Source organism: Pelodiscus sinensis, chromosome 22, assembly GCF_052426305.1.
Source record: "Pelodiscus sinensis isolate ZL-2025 chromosome 22, ASM5242630v1, whole genome shotgun sequence".
NCBI classification, from domain to species: Eukaryota; Metazoa; Chordata; order Testudines; family Trionychidae; genus Pelodiscus; species Pelodiscus sinensis.
In genome coordinates this window covers 17672385-17682338 of record NC_143073.1, presented here as the reverse complement: position 1 = coordinate 17682338, position 9954 = coordinate 17672385, and the positions used below count along the sequence as shown (strand labels likewise).

Sequence of the window (9954 nt, the reverse complement as noted above, 5' to 3'; positions counted from 1 at the left end):
CGGGACCCTGATCCCGGCTGGGTCTGGACAGCTCCCGCCCCCGGGGTCCTGATCCCGGCTGGGTCTGGACAGCTCCCGCCCCCGGGACCCTGATCCCGGCTGGGTCTGGACAGCTCCCGCCCCCGGGGTCCTGATCCCGGCTGGGTCTGGACAGCTCCCGCCCCCGGGGTCCTGATCCCGGCTGGGTCTGGACAGCTCCCGCCCCCGGGGTCCTGATCCCGGCTGGGTCTGGACAGCTCCCGCCCCCGGGGTCCTGATCCCGGCTGGGTCTGGACAGCTCCCGCCCCCGGGGTCCTGATCCCGGCTGGGTCTGGACAGCTCCCGCCCCCGGGGTCCTGATCCCGGCTGGGTCTGGACAGCTCCCGCCCCCGGGGTCCTGATCCCGGCTGGGTCTGGACAGCTCCCGCCCCCGGGACCCTGATCCCGGCTGGGTCTGGACAGCTCCCGCCCCCGGGGTCCTGATCCCGGCTGGGTCTGGACAGCTCCCGCCCCCGGGGTCCTGATCCCGGCTGGGTCTGGACAGCTCCCGCCCCCGGGACCCTGATCCCGGCTGGGTCTGGACAGCTCCCGCCCCCGGGACCCTGATCCCGGCTGGGTCTGGACAGCTCCCGCCCCCGGGGTCCTGATCCCGGCTGGGTCTGGACAGCTCCCACCCCCGGGGTCCTGATCCCGGCTGGGTCTGGACAGCTCCCGCCCCCAGGGTCCTGATCCCGGCTGGGTTTGGACAGCTCCCGCCCCCGGGACCCTGATCCCGGCTGGGTCTGGACAGCTCCCGCCCCCGGGGTCCTGATCCCGGCTGGGTCTGGACAGCTCCCGCCCCCGGGGTCCTGATCCCGGCTGGGTCTGGACAGCTCCCGCCCCCGGGACCCTGATCCCGGCTGGGTCTGGACAGCTCCCGCCCCCGGGACCCTGATCCCGGCTGGGTCTGGACAGCTCCCGCCCCCGGGACCCTGATCCCGGCTGGGTCTGGACAGCTCCCGCCGGGGCCCTGATCCCGGCTGGGTCTGGACAGTTCCCGGCCCCACGGGGCCCTGATCCCGGCTGGGTCTGGACAGTTCCCGGCCCCACAGGGCCCTGATCCCCGCTGGGTCTGGACAGTTCCCAGCCCCACGGGGCCCTGATCCCGGCTGGGTCTGGACAGTTCCCGGCCCCACGGGGCCCTGATCCCGGCTGGGTCTGGACAGTTCCCGGCCTCACGGGGCCCTGATCCCCGCTGGGTCTGGACAGTTCCCAGCCCCACGGGGCCCTGATCCCGGCTGGGTCTGGACAGTTCCCGGCCCCACGGGGCCCTGATCCCCGCTGGGTCTGGGCAGCACCTGGCCCCACGGGGTCTGATCTGAGCTGTGTGTGGGCAGCGCCTGGCCCCACTAGGCCTGATCTCAGCTGGGTCTGGGCAGTGCCCGGCCCCACGGGGTCTGATCCGAGCTGTGTGTGGGAACATCCAGCTCAATTGTATCCCCTCATTGTGATGCTGGGGGCAGGGGGCACTTTGCACCATCCACTGCGATGGGGCCTTGGGGCCTGGATGGAGTTTTTAGTTCCTGGTATAATGGGAATTTACACTGTTCATCTGTCCTTCCATCCACCCTTTGCCCTGGGCCCAGAGTGATGTGGGTGGGGGTATGGTTATGTAACCATTATAAGCAGTGTCTCATCCCCATGCAGTGTCTCCGCCATTGTGTGGGGGCAGACCTGCTCCTCTGCTAGGAGTATGGCTGAGGCTTTATCTGAGTCAGGTCTGTGCTCCTCAAACCCATAGCCCCTTTGTCCTCTACCTTATGGCTTCTCCCCACCCCACCTTGCCCCTGCCACCCTCCACACTCCAGCAGTCTGCTCATCATCTGCTCATGATTGCCTCTTAGAATCGGCATAAAATTGTCCTTCATGAGTCATCCCCCAAAAGCCATAACCAGGGATTAGCTGTGAGATGTGACGTGCAGAGACAGATGCTGAGAGACATATGGACACGAACACACACAGACACACACGTGGAGAGGTATACACAGACACACAAACTCACAAACATGGAGACAAAGATGCGGAGAAGCAACTATGGAGACAGGGAGACACACAGATACATGCGTGGAGACACATACATGGAGGGACATGGTTCACTGTCACACAGATGTGAATACAGAGAAATGGAGACAGACCCAGAGACCAACATGGGGACACAAAAAGAGATAGAGACAGACAGATGTACAGACATACACAGAGACACAGACAGACAGACTGACCCAGAGACAGACCCAGCAATCCAGACCTGACATGGAAACAAACACTTGGGCAGACACTGAGACCCATAGATTGGCCTGGAGACACAGGCAGGCAGACACAACCATACACAGAGACACTGAAGCACAGACATGCACAGGGGGATGCATTGACAGCCAGAGACACACACAAACATGGAGACACACAGACAGACACGGAGACACATATTGAGGGAAACACACAGACAGAGACTCACAGAGAGATGTGGAGATATGGAGACACATAAGACCATCAGAACAGACATCCTGGGTCAGACCCAAGGTCCATCCAGCCCAGTACCCTGTTTTCTGACAGTGGCCAATGCCAGGTGCCCCAGAGGGAGTGAACAGAGCAGGGAACCATCAAGTGATCCCTCCCCTGTCACCCATTTCCAGCTTCTGATACAAAGAGGCTGGGACACCATTCCTGGCCATTGGTCATTGATGGACCCGTCCTCCATGTATCCATTTAGTTCCTTTCCAAACTCTGCCAAACTCCTGGTCTTCACAATGTCCTCTGACAAGAAGTTCCACAGGTTGATAGTGTGTTGTGTGAAGAAATACCTTCTCCCATTGGCTCAAGACCTGCTACCCATTGAGTTCATTTGGTGACCCCCAGTTCCTGTTCTATGGGAAAAAGCAAACAACATTTCCCATGATCTGAAGAAGTGGGCTGTGCGCATGAAAAGTGCATGATCCCATCTACATTTTTTGTTAGTCTATAAAGTGCTACCAGACTAGTTGGGTTTTTTTAAGTTCATCCTGAACACACTAACTGAGCTACCCAAGGAGGAGGGATAGCTCAGTGGTTTGAGCACTGGCCTGCTAAGCCCAGAGTTATGAGTTCAATCCTTGGAGGCAATTGGTGGCAAAAATTTGCCAGGGATGGTATTTGGTCCTGCTATGAAGACAGGAGACTTGACTCTATGACCATTCAAAGCCTTTCCAGTTCTAGGAAATAGGCATTATCCATTAATCTTTTTAACGCCTCTCTTGCTCTGGTGTCCCTGGTCTGCTGGAGGGGTCCAGCGGCTTTGCTGGACCCCCCCAGCAGACCAGGGGGACAGGAGCAAAGCCGCGGAGCATGCCCACAGCGGGACAGCCCGGGCGTGCTTGGGCTGTCCCGCTGCGGGCGTGCTCCGCGGCTTTGCTCCTGTCCCCCTGGTCTGCTGGGGGGGGGGTGCAGCTAGTGCCCCCCCCCAGCAGACCAGGCTTTTCTTGCCTACCTCTGGGGTAGAGCAGCTGGGGGCTGCCGGGTTGGTCCCGCACCACCACTCCGGACCAACCCGGCAGCACCCCAGCTGCTCTGCCCCAGGCGTCCTGACTCAGCCGCTGCTGGTCAGTTTCAGCAGTGGCTGAATCAGTGCCGAGGAGCCGCGCAACTGGAGCAATCCAGCAGCACCCCAGCTGCTCTGCCCCAGGCGTCCCCAAGTCAGCCGCTGCTGAAACTGATCAGCGGCTGACTACAGGAAGCCCGAAGCAGAGTTGCTCTGCCCCAGGCTTCCTGGAATCAGCTGCTGATCAGTTTCAGCAGCAGCTGACTTGGGGACACCTGGGTTTCTTAAGTTGAATCTGTATGTAAGTCAGAACTGGCGCGGTTGAAACTGATCAGTTTCAGCAGCGGCTGACGCCAGTTCCGACTTACATACAGATTCAACTTAAGAACAAACCTACAGTCCCTATCTTGTACGTAACCCGGGGACTGCCTGTATTGTTGTTTTGACTGTTGCTGCACATTGAGTCAATGTTTTCAGAAAAGTATCCACAATGACTCCAGGATCTCTCTCTTGAGTGGTTATAGCAATGCAGTATGGGAAGGAGGTGGACAGCCCTTAGGGTGTGTCTAGACTACCTAGTTTTGTTGACAAAAGTGGACTTTTGTCGACAAACCAATACCTGCGTCTACACTACCGCGGAGTTCTGTCGACATAACGTCGACAGAACTCCGCGGTTTTGTCGACGCTGGTATACCTCATTTTACGAGGCAAAACACCTTCTGTCGACAGAGTTCTGTCGACAGAAGGTGTTATTGCCTGTAACGTTGCGTCCAGACTACGGAGTTCTGTCGACAAAGCGGCTTGCTTTGTCGACAGAACTCCATGTGTCTGGACGCAAATTGTCGACGGAAGTTTTGTCGACAGTATCTGTCGACAAAACTTCCGTCGACAAAACGCGGTAGTCTAGACGTACCCTTAGTGAGGAAAGAACAAGTTAGGAACTATTTAGAAAAGCTAAACATACACAAACCCATGGGTCCAGATTTAATGCATCCGAGGGTACTGCGGGAGTTGGCAAATGTCATTGCAGAGCCTTTGGCCATTATCTCTGAAAATTTGTGGAGATCGGGAGAAATACTGGATGACTGGAAAAAGGTAAATGTAGTGCTCATCTTTAAGAAAGGGAAGAAGGACAATCCAGGGAACTACAATCCCTGGAAAAATCACGGAGGGGATCCTCAAGAAATCCATTTTGAAGCACTTGGGAGAAGAGAAACTGATCGGGAATAGTAAACATGGATCCACGAAGGGCAAGTCATTCCTGACCAATCTGATTAGCTTCTATGACGAGGTGACTGGCTCTATGGACATGGGAAAGTCAGTGGACGTGATATACCTTGACTTTAGTAAAGCTTTTGATACGGTCTCCCACAATATTCTTGCCAGCAAGTTAAGGGAGTATGGATTGGATACATGGACTGTAAGATGGATAGAAAGCTGGCTAGACTGTTGGGCCCAACAGGTAGTGATCAACCTCAATGTCAGGTTGGCGGTTGGTTTCTAAGAGAGTGCCCCAAGGATCGGTTCTGGGACCGGTTTTATTTAACTTCTTTATTAATGACCTGGATGAGGGGATGGATTGCACCCTCAGCAAGTTTGCAGATGACACTGTGGGTATGTTTACACTACAGCGCTAATTCGAACTAAGCTAATTCATATTAGCACATCCAGACTTGAAAACTAGTTCAAATTAGCGTTTTGCTACTTCGAACTAGCATGTCCACACTGAGTGGACCCTGAACCGAGGTTAAGGATGGCCAGAAGCAGTGCCGGCTGGGCATCAGAGTAGGACTTAGAGCATGGAGCTGCTGTCTCAGGCTAGCCGAGGGCTGTGCTTAAAGGGACCCGACCCCCACCCCGGACAGACAGTTCTCAGGGGTGCCCCGCTTGCAAAGCAGTCCTGGCTTGAAGTGCCCTGAGTGCCCACACTCGGCACATCACAGCACTCGGCCATCAGCCCGGCTGCACTTGCCGCAGGCTGTCATCCGGGGAGGGGGGTCAATCGAGGGGCTGCAGGAGGGCTTCCACCCCGAGGAGCCCACAGAGCCAGCCCAGTCCTCCCCATCGGGTGCTCGTGCCCCATTCCTCCCTCACCTCCTTCCACTTACCTCTCCATAGCCCCCCTTCCTGAGGTACAAAATAAAGGACATGTCTGTTCAAAAATAGAAACTCTCTTTATTGAACAAAACTCGGGGAGACTGGGAAAAGGAGGTGGGAGAGGGGAAGAGAGAGGGTGGGAGAGGGGAGGGCAACTAAAATGATCAGGGGTTTGGAACAGGTCCCATATGAAGAGAGGCTAAAGAGACTGGAACTTTTCAGCTTAGAGAAGAGGAGATGGAGGGGGGGTATGATAGAGATCTATAAAAGCAAGAGTGGTGTGGAGAGGGTTGTGACGGCGCGTTGGGGGTTCCCCGTCTCCTGCACCCCGAAATGGCACAAACAGACTGCACCAGCCGGTGGAATAGAGGAAGTTTATTGCCTCTCCAGGATACAGCATAGCACAGATGTAGTCTGGTCACAGAACTGGGCTAGGATGCCTCAGGCCCCCTTGAGTTGGGGGGAGACTGGGCCCCTAAACTCCAGCTCCTCTCCCTAGGCTCTCCTCCATGCTCTCCCACAGTAACCACTAAATTCCCTTGCAGCCCTGCCCCCCAGTCCAGGGCAGCATTCACCTTCCTTTGTTCCTCTCCATGGGGGGTGTCTGGCCACTGGTTCGACAAGTTTGGCCTTACCTCTGCCTAGTGAGGTTTTCCCTGCTGGGTCTTGCTCCAGACAGCAGAGGTCACCACAGCCCAGCAAGTACCCCCACTACGTCACAGTTCTCCACCCTCCGAGAGCGAACTGAGCAGGGTCACTCCGCTCGTGACCTGGGGAAGTTCGGGCCCCTCGCTACGGGACAGCGCGTCGGCGATGATGTTGGCGCTCCCCTTGACGTGGATCACTTCCATGTCGTAGTCCTGTAGGAGCAGGCTCCACCGCAGCAGCTTGGCGTTCGTCCCTTTCATCTGGTGTAGCCAGGTCAGGGGGCAGTGGTCGGTGAACACCGTGAAACGCCGGCCAAACAGGTACGGCTGCAGCTTTTGCAGGGCCCACACCATGGCCAGGCATTCCCTCTCTACGGTCGCGTAGCTCCGCTCCCGGGGCAGCAGCTTCCTGCTCAGGTACACGATGGGGTGACGTTCCCCTTTCTCGTCCGCCTGCATCAGCACCGCCCCCAGCCCGGTGTCCGAGGCGTCCGTAAACACGATAAAGGGCTTGTCGAAGTCTGGGTTTACCAGCACTGGGGCCTTGGCCAGGGCTCCCTTCAGTGCACAGAGAGCCCTCTGGCACTGCTCCGTCCAGACCACCCTGTCTGGCCTCCCCTTCCTGCACAGCTCTGTGATCGGGGCAGCGATGGAGCTGAAGTTGGGCACAAACCTCCGGTAGTACCCCGCCATCCCAATGAAAGCCTGGACCTGCTTCTTGGTCTGGGGCACAGGCCAGTCCCGGATGGCCTCCACTTTGGCCGGCTCTGGCTTCAAGCAGCCGCTCCCCACCTTATGGCCCAGGTAGGACACTTCGGCCATTCCAACCTTGCACTTCCCAGCCTTTACGGTCAGCCCAGCCTCCCTCAGCCGATCCAGTACCTGGCTGACCTGGGCCACGTGGTCCTCCCAGGACTGGCTGAAGACGCAGATGTCATCGATGTACGCTAGGGCACAGTTCTCCATTCCCCTCAGCAGCTGGTCCACCAGGCGCTGGAAGGTGGCCGGCGCCCCTTTGAGGCCAAAGGGTAGGACCAGGAACTCATAGAGCCCCAGCGGCGTGATAAAAGCCGATTTCAGTCTGGCCTCCTGGTCTAGCGGCACCTGCCAGTATCCCTTGGTTAGGTCCAGGGTGGTGAGATAGCGAGCTCCCCCCAGCTTGTCCAGGAGCTCGTCGGGCCTTGGCATCGGGTAGGCGTCGGACACCGTGATGGCGTTGAGCTTCCGGTAGTCCACGCAGAACCGGATCGACCCATCCTTCTTGGGAACCAGCACCACGGGAGAGGCCCAGGGGCTGGAGGACGGCTGGATCACCCCCAGGGCCAACATGTCCTGGACCTCTCTCTCCAGGTCCTGGGCTGTTTTCCCTGTGACTCTGAATGGGGAGCAGTGCACCGGGGGGTGAGTGCCCGTCTGCACCCGGTGGACAGCCAGGTTGGTGAGACCCGGCTTGTTGGAGAACAGCTGCTGGTGGGAGCGCAGCACCTCTCGGATCTCGGCCTGCTGGGCCGGGGTGAGCTGGTCCGAGAGGGAAATTGACTCCAGCGAAGAGTCCTCTCCGGTCCCAGGGAACAGGCCCACCAGGGGATCCTCCCCCTGCTCCTCCCAGGGCTTACACACGGCCAGCACCAAGTTCTCCCTGTCCCAGTACGGCTTCATCATGTTAACATGATATACCCGCTGGCCGCGCGTCCGGCCCGTCAGCTCCACCACGTAGTTCACCTCGTTCAGCTGCTTAACCACCTTGAAGGGGCCGTCCCAGGCGGCTTGCAGCTTGTTCTTCCGCACGGGGATCAGGACCATCACCTGGTCCCCGGTAGCGTAGGCGCGGGCCCGTGCATTGCGGTCGTACCAGACCTTCTGCTTCCTCTGGGCCCTGCTCAGGTTCTCTCTGGCCAGGCCCATGAGCTCGGCAAGTCTTTCCCGGAATGTCAGGACGTATTCCACGACCGGCTCACCCTCCGGGGAGACCTTCCCCTCCCACTCGTCTTTCAATAAGTCCAGGGGGCCCCTCACTCGCCTCCCATATAACAGCTCGAACGGCGAGAACCCCGTGGACTCCTGGGGCACTTCCCTGTACGCAAACAGCAGGTGGGGTAGGTACTTGTCCCAGTCCTGCGGGTGTTTGTGCATAAAGGTCTGTAGCATCTGCTTCAGAGTCCCATTGAACCTCTCCACCAACCCGTTGGTCTGGGGGTGATACGCCGAGGCCCAGGTGTGTTGCACCCCACTCTTCTCCCACAAGCACCGGAGCAGGGCCGACATGAAGTTGGATCCCTGGTCCGTGAGAACCTCCTGGGGAAACCCCACCCTGCTGAAAATGGTCAGCAGTGCGTCTGCCACCGTGTCTGCCTCGATGGAGGGCAGGGCCACGGCCTCGGGGTAGCGGGTGGCGAAGTCCACCACCACCAGGATGTATTTCTTCCCTGTCCGGGTCGCTCTGTTGAAGGGCCCCACAATATCCATCGCCACCTTCTGGAAAGGCTCCTCTATGATGGGCAGGGGTCTCAATGCAGCTTTCTTCCTGTCTTGGGCCTTCCCCACTCGTTGGCAGGAGTCGCAGGACCGGCAGTACCGCTGGACAGCTGCAAACATCCCCGGCCAATAGAAGTTTTGGAGCAGCCTCAGCCGCGTGCGCCGGATCCCCTGGTGTCCCGAGAACGGGATGTCATGGGCCAGGTGTAGCAGCTTGCGGCGATACCTTTGGGGAACCACCAGCTGCCGCTGGAGCCCCCACTTGCCTACCGTCCCGGGGGAAAGCCATTCCCGGTACAGAAATCCCCTCTCCCACCGGAACTTCTCCTGGCAATCTCCTCCTAGGGGTTGAGCGGCACCCAGGTCAGCCCGGTCCCTCAGGGCCTGCAAGGAGGGATCCACTCGCACCTCCGCCTGGAATTCAGCGGCTGGGGCTGGGACAGGGCCGTGGTTCCCCCCACTGCCTAGGTCCAACTCTAGGTCTGCTGGGACGGGGCCCTGGGCCCCCTGTTGGGGAACCTCCTCGAGTTCCGGGCCGCAAGCCCCTCGCTTGCTCTGGCTACAGGTGGTGACCAGCGTCCTGTGGGGTCCGTCTGGCCACTCCTCTAGGTCACTCCCCATTAGCACGTCGGTGGGCAAGTGCGGGTGCACCCCCACTTCCTTGGGGCCCTCCTTGGCCTCCCATTTCAGATGCACCCTGGCTACAGGTACCTCAAAGGGGATGCCGCCTATGCCCCTCAGTGTCAGCTGAGTGTCGGGTAGCATACGGTCTGGGGCCACTATGTCGGGCCAGGCCAGCGTCACCTCCACCCCCGTGTCCCAGAAACCCGTCACCTTCCTGCCATCCACCTCCAGGGGTACGAGGCAGTCCCTCCGTAGGGGCCGCCCCGCCCCCACCCGGTGCACGGATAAATCTGTCTCCCGAGGGTCAGACCTCCCAGGGGAGGTGCACTGAGCATCCTTCCCCCCTCCCCGAGCGGAGGTTTGCCGGCCAGCCCCTGCCACTGGGGCAGCCGGCCCTTCTTCCCGCCCCAGCCAGTTAACCCTGGAACGTCCCAGGTCATGGGACCTGTTCTTGCGCCTGGTGCATTGAGCCCTCTTGTGGCCTCGTTGCCCACAGCGATGGCAAGTTAGGTTGTGTGGGCCCATTCGGGTCGGCTCTGCCCGGGCTCTGGCTGGTTTTCTGGGGTATCGACGACTGGTCCT

At 59.1% G+C, this 9954-nt stretch overlaps 1 protein-coding gene across 1 annotated transcript; it reads right to left on the bottom strand.

Annotated features, from left to right (window-relative positions):
* Positions 1 to 6033: 6033 nt before the first annotated feature.
* On the bottom strand, positions 6034 to 9369 carry LOC142819706 (uncharacterized). The gene has a single exon (XM_075908272.2). It carries the CDS (start codon positions 9367 to 9369, stop codon positions 6343 to 6345), a length of 3027 nt encoding a protein of 1008 aa, XP_075764387.2. The 3' UTR covers positions 6034 to 6342.
* Positions 9370 to 9954: the final 585 nt, after the last annotated feature.

What these genes read in the sequence shown, in the direction of transcription:
- LOC142819706 (XM_075908272.2), bottom strand. Translation starts at nt 9,369, where the DNA reads ATGGGGAGTGACCTAGAGGAGTGGCCAGACGGACCCCACAGGACGCTG.